General features: G+C 35.3%; 2 protein-coding genes across 3 annotated transcripts in view; both read right to left on the bottom strand.

Moving 5' to 3' along the window:
• Positions 1-445: 445 nt before the first annotated feature.
• On the bottom strand, positions 446-22,560 carry Gclm (glutamate-cysteine ligase modifier subunit). 2 transcript variants are annotated; one of them, XM_071618069.1, is made up of 8 exons: positions 22,029-22,560; positions 17,843-17,908; positions 13,805-13,889; positions 10,712-10,771; positions 9,499-9,701; positions 8,104-8,218; positions 3,813-3,879; positions 446-1,041 (listed from the first exon to the last, which is right to left on the bottom strand). In XM_071618069.1, exons 1-8 carry the CDS (start codon positions 22,152-22,154, stop codon positions 1,005-1,007), a joined length of 759 nt encoding a protein of 252 aa, XP_071474170.1. In that variant the 5' UTR covers positions 22,155-22,560; the 3' UTR covers positions 446-1,004. The 2 variants fall into 2 exon arrangements, with proteins under 2 accessions (XP_071474170.1, XP_027790960.1); XM_027935159.2 differs by having other exon boundaries at positions 446-3,879; positions 22,029-22,556.
• Abca4 (ATP binding cassette subfamily A member 4) overlaps positions 22,476-22,891 on the bottom strand; it is a 157,365-nt gene continuing 156,949 nt past the window's right edge. Inside the window, exon 50 of the mRNA XM_071618614.1 lies at positions 22,476-22,868. Coding sequence (XP_071474715.1) covers positions 22,476-22,868 — 393 coding nt within the window. The remainder of the gene's footprint in view (positions 22,869-22,891) is intronic.

Consider the following 22,891-nt stretch of genomic DNA (forward strand, 5'->3'; position numbering starts at 1 on the left):
GCTAAGTTCTTTAGGAACATATTTCTGTACCTTATTTTGCAACCTAGCCTCACTTCATTCCACATGTCCCCCAATCCTTTTCACCACTTCTGTCATTAATCAATGCAGCCTTTTATTGCTTTTATTTATATACAGATCTCCTCCACTTGCCGGCGAATATACTGTATATACTCCTGGAAGAAAAAGGGTTGTCTTGGGGCTGGGGTTGTGGCTCAGTGGTACAGTGCTTGCCTCACATGTGTGTAGCACTGGGTTCAATTCTCAGCACCGCATATAAATAAATGAATAAAATAAAGGTCTGCCAACACTAAAAAATATTTTTAAAAAAGGGGTGTTCTTTTCATCTGTGTCTACCTGTAGCACCTTGCACAGTGCTTAGCACATAGAAGGCACTCAACAATCTATTGAATGAATGAAGCATGAATAGCTTTATATGACTTAGATATTAAAAATTACTCAATTTATTTTCAAATCATACTCAATTTAAATCCAAATAGTTCAAAATCAGTATACTGCCCCAAGATGCTCCAACTATTGAAACAACTCAATTTAAAAATATACAACTCACATTTTATTTTAGTTAAATTCATAATATAGGCAAAAGTAAAAATTATTATAAATATTTAGCTAACAGTGCTTTATATCTTGCTTTTATAGTACACTACAACAGACACATAAGAAAAAGAATTATCTAATTAAAACATTTTCCTAAGTATATCTCTAAAACCATAAAAATATTAATGTAAATCATGTTACATATATTTTAAAAATTAAACTGACATATCCCATCACCAAGTTTATGGGGAAAAGACAGGTACATGTGTTGGTACATTTGAAAGTTAACGATGAAAAAATAGGTTCAGAATCATAAGTTGATGTATTTGAGTATGCATACACAAAGAACACAAATGGTTTAAATTATTAAAATAGCTGCACATTTCTCAAAATGCACATTTGGCAGCAAGATGAATTGTTCACCAATATACAATACATATATCAGGTGCTTACATCCCCAAAGATTGAAGATACTGGGTGGAAAACCTAGAAAGAAAATGTTATAGAAAGAAAAAATGGGTCTTAGACCTATTATTACTGAAAACTGATACCCTTAGTTACTACTTACTAGTTCTGGTATAGAAAAGTTTGAATCATTCATGCAAAGTAGATAATAACTTTTTATTTTCCATTTTACACACAGTTGTCTAAGTCATTTTTGAGAACTGAAAAATTATTAGCTATTATTTATGATTCAAGTTTTAGCACTGACCACCCGTAAATGAATATTAATGTACTAGCACAATGTGGTTTTCAGAATTTATACCACATAAACAGATTTTATAAGACACTTAGGTCCTTCTGGTGTTTATGATTTCTTGGATGGGAATTTAATGTAGTATTATGGAGCAAATTCCAAGTTACAGTACATTATGTTAATTCAAGGCTCCAGGGTATTTTGGAAATGTAATAACAAGCTACAGTTTCTTTTGTACTTACTGGGAAAAAAACATATAAACTCTTTCTACCTTGGGTCACACGATTCACATCTCCCCTGAAAACATATCTGTTATGTACACTATTCCTAACTTAGCTTTCGGTTTTAAGTAGTTATTTGGTAGTATCATCACTTTTCATTTTATGGCTTTTAAAAGAGTAAAAATCTCTTTTAAAAAGGCACAGTGGCATGTGCCTGTATTCTCAGGGATTTGGGAAGCTGAGGCAGGAGGATTTTAAGTTTGAGGCCAGCCTCATCAACTTAGCAAGACCCTGTCTCAAAAAATAAAAAGGGGTGGGATATAGCTCAGGGTTTTTTTGTTGTTGTTGTTTGTTTGTTTTAAGGTTATTCAGCAACAAAAATTCAGAGTACAGAGTGAAACAACTCATTAAAAAATTCCATACATGATCCCCTTCACAAAATGAATCTACAATCTTGCTTCTTGGGGCGTAGGGCAGAGAAGAAAAAAGCTCCTGATGAAGCTTGGATATTATCAACAATGTTGTTCTTTTTTCCCTCCATTTTCAAAATAACCCTTTACACAATCCATTTTTATAAGTTATGGGTTTTAAAAAATGATAAATGTGTGATATTCAAGTTCCCCTTTAAAATACCTCAGCCAGCTTACTACACAAATTTAAAATAAAATGACCACTTAAAGATTTACACTATACGAAAAATGTATATTTTCAAATTAAGAAGTTAACTATATACTAATAATATTATACAATTAATATAAAAGCTAAAAGTCTTTAAGAAGTTCAAAGTCTAAACAAGTTTTAGCAGGTAAATCAGTTGATTTCATGTTATGATTCTAATGATTAATTTTTCTAACCAGAAAACCACAAAACCTTACTTAGGAAAAGATTCTATTGTTGAACATGGAACCATACTTCATTTCCCTAAGTTCAGAAAATTTGAGATGTAGAAAATTTCAAAGAATTTTTCAAACTATTTGGTTTACTGATATAAGTATATGGAATTAAGGAGAGCTATAGTATATATCAAAGGTAACAGCTTATTTAATTTGTAATTTTTTTGATTCTTAAACTCATGAGGAATTACACTAAATTACCATATAATCTTGATTATATTGTTCTGCTTTAAATTAATTAAATCTAGGCTGGGAGAGTGACTCAGTGGTAGATCATGTGCTCAGCATGTAAGGCCCTGGGTTCAATTCTCAACACCAAAATATCATAAAATAAAATAGTTAAGATCACATCTCAAACCAAGTTGTCTGAACAGACAATATTGGCCCTGAATTAAAGAATTTTTAAAAAGCATTTTCTGGCTTTAGTCCCTCCTAGTCCATTACTAATGGGGAATACATATCACACATTTTATTCAACTGAATCTTAATCCTTAGCTCTGTGCACCCCTCCACTCTCCAGAGCCTGTAGGGCCCAGCATGTGGTAAGTGTAATACTTAATGAATATTCTTGAATGAGGAGCAATATACCAAGGATGGATTAAGAATTACAAAGAATCTGGAGATAGTGAATGCTTTTACAAAGCTCCCAAACAATATTTTCAGTTTCTAGTTTCCTTTTCAGGTTTACTTTGGTTTGCCCTTTTAAATAATAGGAAGAGAAAATATGGCACAAGAATATACGGTTAAATCTCATAGCTAAACTACAAGCAAGAACACATAAATTTTTTTTTTAAGTTTCCATTCATATACTGAAGAATGAATTTTATTTACACCACTGGTAAATTCCAACTGCTCCAATTAATCTGACATATAATTATTTTACTAATGACAGGAAAAAAATATCTTCCAGTATTTTCATTTTAACAATTATAATAAAACTGCTTAGTTATACTATAGAGTAATAGGCAATTAATGATTTTTTTGGGAAATAAAAAATATGTATATACATTACCCTGATGTCTAGGCCAAAATATATCTAACAACAAATTTTCTTGATTTTTATTACTCATAAAAATAAAGGAAAAATATATTGCAAGTATTTTCTTTCTAGACAATTTCAATTAGAAAATAATAGTTTAATGAAAACAATACAGTGGTTCATGTGACTGGACTGATGGAGGCAAGAGAAGTAATCAAAAGTTGATAGACAACATTCTGTCAAATACAGCTAAAGAATATGTGCCTAAATGACACTATTTATAGGCAACAGATTGATTTTTATACATCTCAATTTTATCTTATATTCAAGGAAAACACAGGTAAATAATGACCCTAAGTTGTAGTTAAGAACCCCTTCTTTTGGCTTGCAAAATGTAGCCTTTGGACTTAATAATTCCTCTACTTTTCACAATGACAGAGTATCGCAGCAGCCACAGTGGTACCCACTCATGTGCTTGAATGTCAGGGATGCTTTCCTGAAGAGCTTCTTGGAAACTTGCTTCAGAGAGCAGTTCTAAAACAACAAACAAAACCCCAAAAAGTTAAATTTGAAGTCAGAAAACACATAACTATGTAGGTAAGCATTTAAACACAACAAAAGAAACATCCAAACTTAACTTATTCTTTCATGTGTGCTATGAATCTGAACCAGAATATTAAAAATAGCCAGGCAGTTCTTTTAAAAGTACCCATCTCTGTATCATAATTTCCGATGTGTAGAGTCTGGATGTTTTGTTTTATTTTTTAATATTTCCGGGGAATTCTAATGTACAGAGAACATACAAAAAAGTGAAAAGAAAAAAAAAAAAAGAGAAAGGTCACTCATAACCCTGCTAGCTGGAAATGATATACCATTTCTATTACCTTCAATTTCCTCACAACTTTTTTTCTGTGTACATATGTATTGGAAATTAAAAATGATTTACAGTGTAAGTGGAAAAATCATTTAAAAATCTTTGCCAAAGCTGGTCATGGTGGCACATGCTTGTAATCCCAGCAGCTCTGAAGGCTGAGGCAGGAGGATCACAAGTTCAAAGCCAGCCTCAGCAATGGTGTGGCACTAAGCAACTCAGTGAGACCCTGGCTCTAAATAAAATACAAAATAGGGCTGGGGATGTGGCCCAGTGGTTGAATACCTTGAGTTCAATCCTCGGTACCAAAAAAAAAAAAAAAAAAAATCTTTGCCAATAGTCATTTAATTTGCATTTTATTAATAAACTTATTATTTTCTTTTTCTTCTGGTTCTGGGGAACTCAGGGGCACTCCACCACCGAGCCACATCCCCAGGCCTATTTTGTATTTTATTTAGAGACAGAGTGTCTCACTGAGTTGCTTAGCGCCTTACTCTTGCTGGCTTTGAAACTGTGATCCTCCTGCCTCAGCTTCTGGAATTACAGGCATGCGCCACCACATCTGGCTCTAGGAACTTATTATTTTCATTTCAAGCTTATATCTAAACCCTCTACTATCTCATCCCATTCCTCTCCTAACTACCTGTCTTCCAGCCACACTAATTTCCTTGCTGTATCCTGAAAGCCTCAAGCACATTCACAAACTGGGGTCTCTGAGTCAGCTATTCCTCTTTCCAGAACACTTCTTATCTTAATAGAGGCCTCCCTGACTGTCCCATGTAAAAAACCACCTCAACTTAGACACTCTTTTTCTTCTTCAGCCAACTTTTCTTTAGAGCATATACCCCTACTTATAATTTTAATACTTATTTTCTTGTCTGTATCCTTCCATTAGAATAAGAATTCCATGAAGACTAGAATTTGTCTTAGTATTACATACCTATAGTACCTAAAACAGTGCTGAGTACATAGTAGGTGCTCAAATGTCTGTTGAATACAGATGGAAAGATCACAGGGGTCAGAAGCAACCATATAGATAAAGATGAAGTGACTATCTACACTGTATGATTTGGGAGTGCTAACAGATCCAACTACCCCAAATGAACTGCTGTTGACACTTCATATATAGTAAACTCTATATATAATAGTAAACTCTAAGTAAATGTTAGTATAATAGTAAATTCTAAGTAAATGTTAGCTATTTTCATGTTGTGGGCACTTTTCTGAGTATCTTCCATGTTTGAGCTCATTTAATCCATATAACCCTATGTGTTAGATACTATTATCTCCCTTTTGGGGGGGAAACTGAAACAGTGAGAGGTCACAGTTAGTAAGTAGTTTCCATTAATAAAATATAAATGTCTCCTGGGAAAAGTAACAATAATATGGAATTATGTATCAGATGTCTAATAAGAGAAGGACCCTGAGGGAATGAGGCATAACATAGATTTAATGGCAATGGGTGAAGTGGTAAAGCAAATAAAAGGGGGAAAGTTCCAAAGTCAGGATCACCTGCTTCACAATTTTACCCTAACTGTGGTTAAACTATTACTATAACTTTTAGGGTACAGGGTAGTGAAAAATAAACCCATCCCGAGGAATAAGGGTAATTTTAGAACACAGGTAGACTTCAGGGAACTTAAAAAACAGAATTGTATTTCAGATGGCAAACAGAGTTCAGTGTTTTATGATTTGGTTACTTAGAAAATCTGACACAAAATTAGAGAACTCTGCTACTCACTAACTGAACTATATACTTTCAAAATTAATTCAACTACATTAACTCTTTACAAGTAGTAAACAGAACAAATCAAGTGAAGAACTGCTTCAATATAGATCAGAAAGTCTAAAGATTCATTAATGGTATATGCAGGAACACCCTATAAATTTTAAGCAGATTTGGAATAAAAAAGATAACCATGTATCAAATTTTATCAGTAACACAAGAACATAAAAAAGATTAAATTAAATCTATCTCATGATGTATTTTGCCATACTAATGACAAATTAGCACACAACATTTAGTACATGAAGGGTGTATAGGTTAATCATCAGCTGTTGGCAACAACAACTATGATCAGTAACCCTTGAAAGCAAGGATCTAACAATGTATAGAAAGTTAAAGTTTAAATGGCTTATATTTCAGAATAAAGCAACACAACAATTCTTTGTTACTTTTCATCAAAGTGACTTTTTAAAAAAGATGTATTTGGGCTGTGGCTGTGGCTCATTGGTAGAGCGCTCACCTGGCACGTGGGAGGCACTAGGTTTGATCCTCAGCATCACATAAAAAAATAAAATAAAATAAAGGTATTGTAGGTGGCTACAACTAAAAAAATACATTAAAAAAAGAATGTATTTAACTTGTTTGTGAAAGTTTTATTGGAGTGAGCAGGCAAAGTCACTACAGTTACTCTGATATCATTTAAATGAAACAGATAACAAAGTAAAGTTTCAGACTGAAATACTACAATAATGATGTTTCAAATCAGAGATAGCAGTGTTTCAAAACAGGATAACAGACAAATTCTCCAATTTCATCTAGAACCTAGGTCCAGGTTCAAACTTCACCCTATGCCAGGTGAGTGACCTTGGCTACTTTCTTAAAACTTTGAGACTCTATGTACTCATCAATAAAATGTCTTGTTTTAGCTATGGTGAAGATTATAGATAATCTTTCTGAGGCACTTAGTATGATGCCTGGCAATCAAGGAACAGTAACTATTAAAACTCTTTTGATGAAACAGTCAAAAAATAAGAATGGGGCAGAATGTCTTAATAGGCTATCCACAAACATTCTAAAAGTGAACAATCAACCTACAATATTATCTTTTTAGACGTGGAAGTAAAGTTAAATGTTTTTCTAAGGGATCATCTGTGAAATATAATTTCGTCTAATACATAAATATATCTTTTTGTGGTGCTGGGGATTAACTCATGTATGCTAGACAAGTGCTATACTCCCAGTCCCTTCCTTCAATTTTTTTTGAACTAGAATCCCTGTAAAAATGTCACAGAGATTTACAACTTTCACAAATCATTAATTTGTAACCAAACATTTCTCACCTATACCAAAAATACTTGTTACAACTTCTATGTGAGATTTATCTTTGCAAGTTATGTTGAACATTCTCTTCCCAGTCTTTCTAGTTATCTTGTAAAATGTTGATAGAAAATTATTCTATAGGGGATATCGGTCAATAGTAGAGTACTTGCCTAGCATAGGTAAGACCCTGGCTTCAATCCTCAGTACCATACATAAACATACACACAAAATTATTCTTTGGAAGGTAGACAGGTCATTCTAATTAAATAATGTTTCTGATTAACACCAAACATATATGTCTTGGCAGTGATGATTAATAAAATATCTGATCAATTACCTATTCCAAGATACTACATTTTAAATTAAATTGTATCTGCCTCTTTTTCTAGAGAATTATATTAATTAAATGGCTCTCTGGTCCAATCTTTGCTGTACTAGACAAGACTTATATACTTTACTATTTAGAATGCCTTAAAAGATCTTTTCTTTGTAGTTTAATATTTATAAACCTCAATAAATCAGATGTTCAGGAAATGATCCCTTCACTTTTTCCCCCATTGGTATAAAAAAAAATAAAAGCATGTATGTTTTGAACTAACCATTAAGACTAGTTCCAGATAATATTTATCTAGAACTTTTATCATTGTACACATTTAAAATTAAATATTAACAAAATGCCTTTTTTTTAAAGCAGTGCTAGGGCCTAGGCCTAACCCCATGGGCCTGACACATGCTAGGCAAGTACTCTATCACTAAGCTACACCTCCAGCCCAACAACAAAGCGCCTTTGTAAGACAAAAGATAATGATCAATCTCTATAGATCAAAATTGTCAGTCTTACCTTTTGGATCATTATGAGTCAATAACTGTATGTCAAACTGTTTAGCAAATGCAGTTAAATCAGGTGGCATCACGCAGCAAGAAGCAAGATTAACTTGGTTACTATTTGGTTTTACCTAAAAGTGAAAATAAAATCATATCTTTACTAAATAAAATAATACAGAAAGTAGAACACAATAAGCAATAAAGGGGGCTGGGGTTGTGGCTTATCGGTAGAGCGCTCGTCTAGCATATGCGAGGCCCTGGGTTCAATCCTTAGCACCACATAAAAATAAATCAATAAAATAAAGGTATTTAAAAAAATAAGCAATAAAAGGGTTTAATTATAGAGTATAGGGAAAATCACATTTCACAGTGCTTAAAGTTTGTAAAATACTTTTACATGAATATCCTTATTCATATGTGCTTTTCCAAACCATGTCAGTGATAATAGGGAAAGGAAAAATAGCTCTAGGAGGAAAAAGCCAAAATAGAACTACACTATTAAAAAAATCTCTGCTAGAATCATTTAGTAATGTGATACATCTGCTTCGGAGACAAACATGATTTTAAGTTTGTCTCAACAACAGAAAAAATATGTCTTAAAGGTAGAGAATCAAATACAAGTAAATACATTTAATGTCAAAATATAAAATGTGGCTATTAATCAGCACATTTTGAAAGAGAAGAATTAGATAACTTCCAATAACTTCCCTGGTTAATTTCTATATAGATTCTGGATCATCCAAGACTCTCCAGAAGATTCTTGACCATGTCTAGCTACTAAATCTAAAGGAGAAGGTACAATAATTTATCCAGGGTTTTTCTGCCCACAAGAAACTGAAAGTTCTGAAAGAAGGCTGAATATTTGAATAGAGAATAAGAGAAATAGAGAAAATTATAAAAGAGTAAAAGGTTAAACAGTAACTTCCCTCACAATTTTGCAGGTAATTAGATGAAAGAGTAGGGATGATTAATTATTGACATATCAAGCTGTATAAACAGAGTCCTATACATCTTTAAGTAATAGTCAGCAAAATATTTGTTACATATAATATTCCCTTACTTAGGAAATTAGAGCCACAATCTCTCATTATATCTAAAGAAAAATGTAACATTTTCATCACATATGTAAAACTGAAAGAAACAGCATAATCAGCTTGCAATTAAAGCTTCAACACATATTTTCTAGTGTTTCTATCACTCGTTTTAAAAAGAATATTTAGTTCAAGTTGACATATATTCTAAAAACCCCAAACCCTCAAGGCTTTAGATAAAGCCTGCCTCAAAGCTCCCATACTTGGAGTAGGTACCATTTAGTAAGTGTGCATTATGTGCCTTGTGCTTAAAAGTAAGCAGCAAAGGCTAGAAACAGTAGATTCCTCCCCAGAGTGCACAGGATTTGGCCATCCTTTACCTGTGCCCACTGATAGAGCTGCTCCAACTGTGTTTTATCTAGATCCGAGGTACCTATAGCAACAATCTTCTTGCTTTGAACTAAGTTTTCTAATTCCTCCCAATAAGGCTGTAAATGCTCCAAGGAAAGATTAACTCCATCTTCAATAGGAGGTGACGCAATGATCACAGAATCCAGTTGTGCAACTCCAAGGACTGAACAGGCTGATGGGAAGAAAAACACAAAAAGGATCAATGTCTGCTACATAATAAAAACAAGAATTATTAATGTGCTCAAAATATCCCACTGAATTCTATTCATATCATTCACTAATTTTCCATATAACAGATTACTTCAGTTTACCTGTCATTTAGAATATTTCCATCTTCTGTATGCCATCTCTTTGTGGCATACCAGTGGGTTTCTCTGACCTGCTTTCTTTCTAGGGAGCTCAAAGCTACTATAGGCTCCTCTTTCTGGAGAACAGGCTTCCCTTTTGTTTTTCAGGCCCCAAGACTTTTTGGCGGTTTCCTTATCTTATCTTCATACAATTTTCTTCTCTAATTCTACCTGTTTACTAGTATCTCATATGGATGATCATAAGAATTATGACCTTATTCTGTGACTAGTAGTCACAGCAAGAATCAGCCTGAAACTGAAAACTAAGACTACCTTTACAAAGGTAGATAATTTCTTAATTTATATAAAAAGAACTTAAGAGCTTATTTTAAATGACTATATTCACTCTACACTTATATGAAAAGGCCAATTATTTAACTTTGCAACATATATAAATGCTGAAAGAATGCTTTTAAAGTATTTAATAACTGTAATACTATAATCATTTAACCAAGTGCCAAAAATAGACATAAGATACTTATTTTTAGTTGTTGTCTTTGATTTTAATATTTATAGTATAAAAGAGCTAATAACATGATTAAGGAGAATGTCTATACCTAAGCAACATTTATTAGTCAACATTTAATAATCAATAGTCAATAATTAGCTAATTAAGTCAGAATTAGCTATATCTTTTACAGTTTTCTTCTATATCAAAACATGAATATATATAAGTCAATATAATTCTATAGAGGCCTTAAGAAATTATCACTTTAAAAGGTAAAATTACAATTTGCACATGTCCTTTCTTCAGTCTAGATTTGAATCCAAGTTATAACTAATAAAACTAAAGTAATTTAAAGTTCACTATTAAGAAAGTTAAATTTTTGCTTACCCATGTCAATTGCATTCCTAGTTGATGATGAAGAATTTGATCCTACAATGAACAGTTTTGCTGAGTAAAAAAAACCAACAAACTGATTATTATATTTAGGTGTACGTCTTACTATGTAGTATTAACATGACAGATAATCCTTAATAATTTTTCGTTTCCTAGTCACATAATTTTATAGTTTTTAAGACATAAAAGTTTATATCCACTGTAACTTTTTAATTATATACTTAGTTGTGAAAAACTTATTGAAATTAAAAGCAATTATTAGAAGGCAGGTCAGACACAGGAGCTTATATTACTTAAAATATATATTTTTATGAATTAAAAATACAGCATATTACATCCAATAAACTATAATCTATAAAAAGACTAAATTAAAGCTGTTAAAATGACAAAATTGAAGGGAAAAATTCACAATTCTACCTTATCAATAGAATCCTTTTCATTTTCAGATACTACCAGCAGCTTTGGTCATATGAAGATATATTTTTTTCTACTTCTGTTGGTTTTCCTTTAGGTAATATTTTGAATAAATTTCTATGCATATTTAGTTATTTAAAAATTTTTATAATAGTAATATGCTTACTCTAGAAATGAAAACAATCTATAAAACTAGAAAGACCAAAGATAGCCAAGAATCTCATTACTCAAAGCAATTACTATTTATATTTTTGTGTACTCTGTGTTTAATGTACAATTTTAGATACTCGATTTTTATACATGAACATTATCTATAATTCTGATAGGGTATAGTTCATTAAATGAGTTCCTGCTTATTGAACATTTAGGTGAGTAATATTCCTGTAGTAGTTCCAGCTTTCTGTTATCACATAAAATACTAAAACAACCATCTTTGAACTCTTTGTTCAACTTTAATTTTTTAAAAATATTTTTAAAAAGTATTATTTTGGTTGTGAAGGGACTCAATATCCCTATTTATTTATTTTTATGTGGTGCTGAGGATCAAACCCAGTGTTTCACATGTGAGAGGCAAGCGCTCTATCACTGAGCTTCAGCCCCAGCCTCTTCGTTCCACTTTATACTGAATCATTTCCCAAGAATGAATTGTTAGAAATGTGATTCAGTCAAAAGATCTGATGTTTCCTGTTGAGTCTTATTCTATTTTACTTACTTTCTACTATAGAAAAGATGTGGCCCAGTTTACCAGAACACCAACACTGAAGAGTTTCTCCCCTAATAATATAGGATTCTCAACATGCAAAGTCTATGCAAATATTCCAAAATCTGAAAAACTGAAATCTGACACACTTTTGGTCTCAAGCATTTTGGATACTAGATCCCATAATTACACTCTATGAAAATCCTCTCCATCACTCTCCCTTGATTCATGAAATGGCCTCCTGTTTTTGAAAGATGAGGCATTTTTAGAGAGGTAGAAAGAAGAAAGTTCCTCATATGGGGAGGATTTTGATATCTATCAAATATTTCATGCCCTATAGGAACTGAGGACAACCTGTAAAAAATCCAAAATAAATCTACATCATGAATTATAATTAACGACACAAAGTATGATGTTTTTACTTCTATTCCTACACAAATAGCAATGTTAAATTAACAGAAAGAAATGGATTTTGGAGTTGGGCATACCTGAATGAACTCCTGGTTTAACCATTTACTCTATAACAACTTTCTTTTCTTTACATTCTTTTTTAAAAAGTAGGATCTTGATATGTTGCCCAGGCTGGTCTCAAACTCTTGGGTTCAAATAATCTTCCTGTCTCAGCCTTCCAAGTAGCTGGGACTGTAGGTACAACCCTCTATATCCAGTTGTATAATAACTTTCAAGTTATTCAATTTATTGACTATCTAGTACAATGAGAATAATAGATCTAACTTGTAGGTTTGATTTGATAATTATATAAGAAAATACAGCACTTAAGTGACAATTACAGTGCCTGGTATAAATCAAGACTCAATAAATAGTAGTCAGTATTATTAGAATCAAAAGACAATGCTCTATCTCATCATACGTGTGGATCTTAATAATAATAATACTTAGCAATGACCACAATAACATGGTAATTAAAAACAGATATATAGCATGCATTTTGTAGCAAGCACTATGCTATGTACTTTCTTAGTTATTTCATCCAATGTATACAGAAGCCTGTGAAATAACTGCATCGTTATTTTATGGATGAGGAAACTGAAGCTCAGATTAAATACTTTGTTAGACCACGATTATACTGGACAGTAATCTACAAACCCAAGAATCTCAATCTGGACTAGCTCGCTCAAGCTTTTTTTTTTTTTTTTAGAGAGAGAGAGAGAATTTTTTAATATTTATTTTTTAGTTTTTGGTGGACACAACATCTTTGTTTGTATGTGGTGCTAAGGATCGAACCTGGGCCGCACGCATTCCAGGCGAGCGTGCTACCGCTTGAGCCACATCCCCAGCCCCAAGCTCAAGCTTTTAATGACTATAAGCTAAGGACAGAACAGTACATTTAAATTTCTGGGATGTATTAGTCACTACAAATGTTGAATGGATATGTGTTTTCTTGTTGCCCAGACTTCTTTATACACTTTCTGGTGAAGTCAGTCATTATTTACTATCGTCCCCCAGGAAGGGAGGGTTTATGCTTTGGGTAGACACTGCTCCTAAGCCTTCCCTTTATCCTTTCCATTTCTTCCACCCTAATCTTTTTACTGATCTGAACACAGGTAAATTACATAAGAACATCATGAAGAACAGGAAGTCAAACTTATACTCTTGACTCCACTGAAGTAACCAGCACTGACTTCCAATAACTCCTTCTTAAGAGTTGACATTAAAGCTGGGAATAATCCCAGCAGCTGGGGAATAAAAAAGGGCTGGGGATGTGACTCAGTGGTTAACGCCCCTGGGTTAAATTCCTGGTACACCACCCCACCACCACCCCTGCCAAAAAAAAAAAAAAAGTTGACATTAACATTATGTTTAAAAAGGAATTTTTATATTTTCCACACTTAGTGATGAAAGTGCTCATGACCCACAGTAAAGGAAGGCTTATTCCCATACCTAACAAAAGCTTACTATCCCTTCCTTCCATTATATAATAAATTGAATTGTAAAGTTGTAAAGAACTTTACCAGAAACTTTCATTTCTTCTCTTTCATCAGGATTTATCTTTTCTACTGCATGAGATACAGTACACTCCAAGACATCTGGAAACTCCTAAAATGAACACAATATTTATAATGAATATAAAATTAGTGTTTCTGATTAATCATAAATTTTCCTATTGTTCATTAAACCCTTTAGAAGATAACCAGTAAGACAACAGGATTTTATTGGTGCGTTAAAATTACACATAATAGTGGGATTCATTTGTTACATACACACCTAATATAACAAGAACTTCCCATTTCTCTCCCCTATTTCCTCTCCCTAGTCTTCTTTCTCTACTCTGCTGGTTTCCCTTCTATTATCATGAGATTTCCCCAACTTTTCCCCTCCCTTTTCTCTTGAGTTACATGTGAGGGAAAACGTATAACCCTGCACTTTCTGAATTTGGCTTACTTCGTTTAATATGATGCTCTCAAGTTCCATCCATTTTCCTGTAAAAGACAAAATTTCATTCTTGTTTATGGCTGACTAAAACTACTTTTTTGGGGGTGGGGTATTGGGTATTGAACTCAGGGGCACTCCACCATTGAGTCACATCCCCAGCCCTATTTTGTATTTTATTTAGAGACAGGGTTTCACTGAGTTGCTTAACACATTGCTTTTGCTGAGGCTGGCTTTGAACTCGCAATCTTCCTGCCTCAGTTTCCCGAGCAGCATGGATTACAGGCATGTGCCACTGCACCCAGCTTACGTTTTTATATGTACATTTTCTTTATCCATTCATCCACTGACAGTTACCTTAGGTAATTGGTTCCATAATTTGGCTACTGTGAACTGGGCTGCTATAAACATGGTTATGCTATAACAGTACAGTATAGTGACTTTAATTCTTTAGGATAAACATTGAGAAATGGAATAGCCCTCTCAAGCATTTGTTATTACTGATATTTTTGATGGCTGCTATTCTAACTGGAGTAAGATAAAAATCTCAGTGTAGTTTTGATTTGCATTTCCCTAATTGCTAAGAATGTTGAACACTTTCTTAAACTGGTTGGCCATTTTTATTTTTCCTTTGAGAAGGAAAAATTTCACTTGCCTATTTATTGGTTGAATCTATGTGTATCTATGTTAAGTTTTTTTGAGTTCTTTATATCTTCTGGATATTAATCCTTTGTCAAAAGAGAAACTAGCAAAAATTTTCTCACATTTTATACATTCTCTCTTCATATTCTTGGTGCCTTTCCTGTGCAGAAGAGCTTTTTAATGTGATGTCATCAATTTATTAATTCTTGTTATTATTCCTTGAGCTTTAGGAGTCCCATTGAGGAAGTCACTGCTTATACTTTTATGTTGCAATGTTGATCCTACATTTTCTTACAGCAGTTGCAAAGTTTCTGGTCTAATTCACAGGCTTTTGATCCATTTTATATGGACTTTTGTGCAGGGTTGAGAGGGATCTAGTTTCATCAACGATTTTCCCAGCACCATTTGTTAAAAAGGCTGTTTTTTTCTCCAACGTACGGTTTTTAGTGCCTTTCTCAAGGATCAGTACCTTTGTGGGTTTGTCTCTGTGTCTTCTATTCCTTTCCACTGGCTTAGGTGTCTGTGTGTCAGTACAATGCAGTTTTTGTTACCAACCTTTGTAGTATAATTTGAAGTCAAGTATTGTGATGCCTCCGACATTTTTTTTTTGGCTCAGAATGGCTTAAGACAATAGGATTGTTTACTTGAGGTCTACATGGGCTTCTCAAAGGTTGTAGAGCCTGGACATAAAGATAAAATGCTATGTGTATGTGTGTATGTTTTCTGGAGAAAAGTATCTCATTTTCATTCAGTATTTAGAAGAATGCATGACCAAAACTTCTTTCTAAAAAAATAATCAAGCAGGAGAGGAGTACATGAGGAGTTAACAACCACTAGATATAATACATAAATTTTACTTAAAAAGAAACCAATGAGCTGGGCATGGTGGAGCACGCCTGTAATCTCAGAGGCATGGGAGGCTCAGGCAGGAGGACTGCAAGTTCAAAGCCAGCTTCAGCAAAAAAGCAAGGTGCCTCTGAGCTACCTGGCAAGACCATGTCTCTAAATAAAATACAAAAAAAAAAAAAAAAATTGGGTTGGGGATGTGGCTCAGTGATCAAGTGGCCCTGAGTTTAATCCCCAGTAGCTAAAAAAAGAAAAAAGAAACAAATGAAAAATCAACAATTCTTCTGAATATTATGTTAAAAACTTTACATGTTTTTAACAAAATGTTAAAAACTTTCTACAATCACAAACTTTAAAAAAACTTTTCTTAAAAAATTTTAATGTCATTCAAGTTAAACCTGTGAGGAATGTAGGTGATTTTTGAAAGTATTTTTTAGAGTAGTTTTAGATTCACAGAAATACTGAGCAGAAGATACAAAGATTTCTCATTTACCTCCTGCATCCACACATGTATTGCCTTCCCCATTATCAACATCCCCATCAGATGGTACATTTATTACACTTGATAAGCTTACACTGACACATCAAACGGGTTCACTCTTAGTATTAAGCATTCCATGGATTTGGGCAAATGTACAACAACAATGTATCCACCATTATGAGATTACTGCCATAAAAACCCTTTGTACTAAAGAAAAAAAATCTTCTGTGCTCCACTTATTCATCCCTCCCTTCCTTGTGAGCCCAGCAACCACTGATCTTCATACTATCTCCATGGTTTTGCTTTTTCTAGAACATTAAATAGGCGAGATTACACAGTATGTGGCCTTTTCACATTTGACTTTTTTTCACTTGGTTAATATGCATTTAAGATTCTTCCATGTCTTTTTGTGGCTTGACAGCAAAGAAACAATATTCTATTGTCTGGATATACCAAACTTTATGTACATCTACTGAAGGATGTTTGGTTGCTTCTAAATTTAGCAATTATGAATAAAGCTGCCATACATATATCTGTATGCAGAAATTTTCATGGACAAAAACTTTCAACTCCTTATGACAGACACCAAAGAGCAAAACTGCTGTATCACATGACAATAGTATGTTTAGTCTTGTAATCACAAACATTTTTTAAATAATTTTTTCCTTGACTGCAATTTTTTTTTTAAAAAGCATGGCCCATTCTAATGCATTAAAACGAATAATTTGTAAGGATAATGATAAAAATGTTAGTACATATCAGTAAGAAACATTCATTTACCAAACAAGATTTAACAAAACAGTGAGGCCTTTCCCATGATTGAAAAACACATTACAAAACCTAGTACATACCAAGAGTCCAGTTACAAGCCATGCATACATACGGTAAATGGTCATTTCAGAGAAGCAGAAATCAAAGACATTAATCAATATCTGCATAGTAGCTATAGGGTTATAAATCTGCACTATGCACAAGGGAACAAGTGTTTCCAGCACATGTCCTCTTTCACACTTTTAAAATGGTCTGGATTTAGGATGGTTACAGACAGGTACTTTTTTTTTTTTTAATATTTATTTTTTTTTTAGTTTTCGGCGGACACAACATCTTTGTTTGTATGTGGTGCTGAGGATCGAACCCGGGCCGCACGCATGCCAGGCGAGCGCACTACCGCTTGAGCCACATCCCCAGCCCCACAGACAGGTACTTTTTACATTAACATTTACAATAATAATCACATACTGACATTTAATGAAATATTGTTCCTTATTGTTTCACGATAGAAATTATTTCTAGGGACTATATCATTGAAGTGGATATCAGATATTCTAAGTAATCTACCAATCAAAGCTGCCTGATAATCATTCATCTACTAGACCAATATCAATAGGAACAAAGCACTGCTGGTGAGGAAACTAGTGGGAATTAAGCATGAGAATCCCATCATCTTGTCTAGGTTGAAGAGTTGCCTACAGAGTTCAGATTATGCTTAATTCAACTGAATCAGATTGCCATCTCAGCAACTCAGCCACAAAGGGTTTGATGGCTCATTGACTTTTTGACTTCTCTCCCCAAACTTAGGAAGTTAACTTCCTGCTTACTTCATTCACTTCCCTTTTGACCTGCAGGATTTCTGCAGTCACTTTCCACTTACCCTGACCAAATCTGGGCTGATTTGGGAACTCCACTCATTCAAGGTCTTTTGGATACAATCTCGAAGCTGCAAAAGGAATGCATTTTTAAACTGTTAATCAATCTCTATTCACTCCCCTTACATCTATAAACAAGAATGCATAGTTTGGTAAATTAAGCAGGGGAAAAAAAAAAGACATCAATAGGATTTATCATACAAACCCTTAATTCTATAGGTTTTTGTTTCCTTCAACAGATAAATTCAGACCTGTTTTTATTCTACTCTTAATTCTCAAACATTCTTAACCCAAAGCATTAGTCTAATTATTTTTACACTGTTTATGTACCAATAAAACTTTAAACTTACACACATTCATAAAGAAACAAAAAATGATTTCAAGAATAAGGTTATAAATAGAGGAACTTGGATTTAAGCCAGAGACACTAAAATTCTTATTAACCATTATGCTACATTCCTTGAAGACAAGCAACAGAATAAGTGTGGCCAGAGGAACTCCTACATCAGAATCCCTGTGGTGTTTATTAAAGACTCAAACTCTCGCTCAATCCTAGACCTGATGAACACTCTCCAAGTACAGCCAGGATTTCCATTTTAACAGGCATTCCAACTAATTACTATGTACCCTGAAGTCTGAGAATCAGAGGACAGCTGTACCTTAAAAAAGTCAACGTGCATAATAATGATAGTCCATGAGTCATTTCCTAACACCTCAGTACACATCTAACTTGTTTTCAATGTTTTTTTTTTTGGATAAACATTATTTATCCAATATGCTATCCACAAGAGCATGCTGTAAATTCATTAAGGAGTTTATTCCATTTATGTCTCTTATGTCAATGTGTTTCAAACTTACTTGACAGTAGCCCAAAGTAAGGTGTATATTCACTTAATGAGTGAAAGAAGACTTAGCTTCATATGAAGGAACAAAAAATTCACAAAACAATATTTATGGTCACTACATGCCAGTACTCTAGCGGCTTTTAGTCTTTTAATCAGAAAAAAATATGATGTTCTATGACTCACTAAACTAACACCAGCAGTTTGAAATCACCATCTTAAAAGATAACAAAGGTTACAGTACTTTACCTTCTTTAGGCAATCAACAAAAAAAGAAATGAGCAATGAGAGCAAGTCCCTGAACTGCAAAAGCACTTTCTGAACAGGGACAATAGAGAGTAAACTTCTAAACAATAATTGCTTATGATGAAAACTGACACAAGCACTTTACCACTTCTTAATATTAATAATCACAAGGGAAAACTGGTTATTAATTTAAGGGTATACAACCACTTATGTTAGGATTTACAACCCACAACAATAATTTATATGCTATCCATAATAACTTACTTAAATTTAAGTTACCAGGTCTATATCTTTAGGCAAAATTTATTTCTAACAAAATTGAGATCAGTAGATAAAAATTAGTATAATCTTTCCAGATAAATCAGTAACTGATGAGGAAGCAGGACTGATAAAGTCAACAATTTTATCAGGACTGCTTTGGTTCAAATTGTGGGAGAAGTCTAAGAAATTTTTCTTTGGAAGAATGATTCATTTACATACAAGACTTTCCTGATTAATTCTTCAATTCAGAAAGATAAGTATATTTTCAGAGTATTTACCCCTTTTCTGAAACCATCTCTTTAATTAATCTTGGTTTCTGCAAAGTTCAGGATAAACTGTAGCAAAGTCTAAAGTTATATAAGGAATTCATTGACTATATCACAAACTGAATGATTTTTAATCTTGTAAGTTACATGCTATCTATAGTGACTGAATATTAACCTTATACCTTTTTGTTTACTGCTTTCTTCATCATCACATATACAGTATCACTAAAGATAAATATGATCACAATGTAGTCTATATTAGATCTGGAATGGCTTAAGAATTTTAAAAATACCACAATTAAATTGATCAAATACTCAACAACAAAAAAAAGACAACACAATCTTATAAAGATTTATTTAAAAACAATATTTGAACCTAGTTTCAATATTCAGCACTGTCATAAATAAATAATTTTTAAATATTTGATTTCATAAAACACTAGTGAAACACAAAAATATGTGAAAAGATCAAAGAATCAAAAAAGCATTAGAACTTGAAAAGATCTTTTAAGAATTGAACACTCAACCAGCCCGGTGGTACATGCCTGTAATCCCAGAGGCTAGGGAGACTAAGACAGGAGGATCAAAGCCAACCTCTGCAAAAGTGAGGCACTAAGCAACTCAGTGAGACCCTGTCTCTAAATAAAATACAACAAAAATAGGGATGGGGATGTGGCTCAGTGGTTGAATGCTCCTGAGTTCAATCCCTGGTATTCCCCCCACCCCCCCAAAAAAGAACTGAATACTACCAGATGTATAAATTTTCAATAATGATTTTTTTTTCACTTTCTTTAATCTCTTCAATGAGGTTGAGCTGTTTCAAGTGGAACATCCCAATTTGGAGCTCTCTATGTAAAATTCTTTACATAGAAATAAAACATGCCTATCCTATTCTAATTAAACTGTTATAGTTTCCCTACAATATGCTGCTATTTCTTCAAGTTTTCCTCAAATATCCTAGGGTCTTTAGTTTTGTCCTACTCTGACAAGGCACCCTAAACAAAAAACTACAGACCAGAATTAATCTTCTGAACAATGTTTTTCAGAAAACGGCGTGCATCAGCGCACACTGTCCCAGTGTAATTCAGTGGTGGAGCCCTTGCATAGCATGTGTGAGACCCTGAGTTCCATTCCCAGCATTGTGTTAAAAAAAAATTAAAAACAGGATAGAAAAAAATTGAGATGGCTCAGTATACAAAGGTTAACATCTTTTTGTGAGATCTCTGTTTCAGATATATTGATACACACATATAAATATAAAATTATGAATGCATGAGTAAAATACATTTCTTACTATTTGGAGTAAACAACTTTGAAAGCCACTACTCTACGATGTGTTACAATGAGAGAAAATCTCACCCAATATTGTCAAAATACATGCAGAACTTTCAACTACATTGGTCATCAGTGCTGAAAGAAATTAAGGCTTTATGTACCAAATATAGAAATACTTATCTTTCAGAGAAAGAGTCAAAGTGGGTGGTTTAAACAAAGCTGGAACCCAAACACAGAATAGGGTAGGAATTCTGGTGCATATTAAAGTGACAACCAAGAGTTCTCACCTCCTGAAGGGTGCTGGTTCCCCACACACACCAACTGCTACTTCCCGTATGGTCTGTGGACAACAGCTCTCATATAAACATAGCTAAAACTGACTCTGAACAGCTGATAACGTCATAACCTGACAGTTTAGGCTACCGGTTCTTTTAATCAAGATTCTCGTTCTGATGGAACCAGGTTATTTGGAGCATTTTCATATATAATCTCTTAATTCTCACAACAACCTCATGAGGAAGGTAGCACCCAACTTCAAAACTACTTTCTAAAAGTCACACAGCTCCTAAAGTAATTGTTTATTATTCTTACGTTTAACCAACACATCATAATCGCACATATCCATTGGGAATTTTTCAAGTACTAAAATTATTCCGTGCCTCCAATTACCTGTGCAGTGAATGGATGACTACTCACTGGCTCAGGAACAATCAGCAACAAAGGGGTAACAAGTGCATACTTCCAGATTAACATCTGCCACCTCCAACTAACTGGTGATCAGTCTTCGGGAAAATAAAATGCGGCCGATAAACTTCCAGTAAGAAAAAAAGACATATCTACGCCCAAACCAAATTTGAGGGTTTCGTCATTTGCTTCACAGCAATAATATCAACATGACCAAAGTTAAGCGCATTGTGAATACTATCATTTACCAAAGGTTAATCTTTGGAATATTCCTTTCGAAAGGAAAGGATGGGGAAGGGAGCAAGAGATGGAGAGAGGCACCCAGCCACGTTCTGGCGCTCCCCGACTCCCCTGCCAGGGAGAGGGATCCAGTGCGTCTCAGAGTTCTGCTATCCGCCGTGACAGAGGCTGCACTCTGTGCAGTTGCACCTGCTGAGTTTTTAGGACGCTCGGTCCCAGGCGGCAGGTCCGGATGCGAGGTTGCACAGACCCCGGCCGCAGTCTGCCGCCCCGCCCCACCCGCCCCTCAGCGCCCAGGCGCGCCCTCCCGCACCTGCCCTGGCCCGCGGCCTGCCCCAGAACCTGGGTCTGCGCGGACGCTGCTCGCCGGCCCTCACCTCCTCGCTGTGCGTGGAAGGGCACTTCTTCCGCAGGCGGCCCCAGTTCAGCAGGTTCCCGGTCTGCAGGTGCAGGGTGCGGGCCCGCGCCAGGAGCGCCCCGGCCGCGCGGCTGTCGGTGCCCATGGAAGCGGCTGCCCGAGGAGCCAGGAGGTGACGGGGCGGGCGGGAAGGCGGCTATCTCGTAGGACGCGGTTCCCGAGGCCGCAGGGACGAGCGCGAGGCTTTTGACCCGCGTGGCGGGAGCCCGATGTGCGCTCCGGCTGGAGGAGGCCGGACGGCGGCGGAGCGGCGGCCCGGGAGGGAGGCGCTGAGGCTGCGGCTCCGGCTGCTGCGTCTCTGGCGTCTGCCGCCGCCGGCGGAGAGTTGACTCTAAACTGTGGAAGCTGTTTCCTGGAAGACAATGACTAAGCAGAAATCGTGGCGGAGAAAAGTGCTTCGTAACCGTTACTCGTCCCACGGCGGAGAGGGGCGGGGCGCGAACGGCTGCGGGACTCTGACCCCCGGGTGACTGGCCCCAGGCCTGCGGCGGGCGTGGCGGCGGGGCGGGCGGGCGGGCGCGCGGGCCCAGCTGCTGGCGGCACAGCGCGCGGCAGGGCTCCCTCTGGCGGCTTGAGGACTGTGCTCCCGACGTAGCCCGCGCCCTCTGCGGTCTACCGCTCGCCGGCGCGCTCCTCCACCAATGGAAGCCGCGCTGTTGGGTTCCTCACACGCCCCTTTAAAAGGACAGACAGATGAAGGGACCGTCCGCCCAGGCTTTGAAACAGCAGCTGGTTTTGGCTTTGGCGGGCAGGTTTTAATGCACAAGTGCCCTTTCTCTACTTTACCATCTTTAAGAACCTTCCCCCAAAATGCCAATTTTT

Source organism: Marmota flaviventris, chromosome 10 (genome assembly GCF_047511675.1).
Source record: "Marmota flaviventris isolate mMarFla1 chromosome 10, mMarFla1.hap1, whole genome shotgun sequence".
NCBI classification, from domain to species: Eukaryota; Metazoa; Chordata; class Mammalia; order Rodentia; family Sciuridae; genus Marmota; species Marmota flaviventris.

What these genes read in the sequence shown, in the direction of transcription:
- Gclm (XM_027935159.2), bottom strand. Translation starts at nt 22,154, where the DNA reads ATGGGCACCGACAGCCGCGCGGCCGGGGCGCTCCTGGCGCGGGCCCGC. An exon ending in AGAAGAAATGAAAGTTTCTG is followed by an intron (nt 10,772 to 13,804) that starts GTAAAGTTCTTT and finishes TTTTTTACTCAG; the next exon opens with CAAAACTGTTCATTGTAGGA. An exon ending in GACTCATAATGATCCAAAAG is followed by an intron (nt 3,880 to 8,103) that starts GTAAGACTGACA and finishes TTGTTGTTTTAG; the next exon opens with AACTGCTCTCTGAAGCAAGT.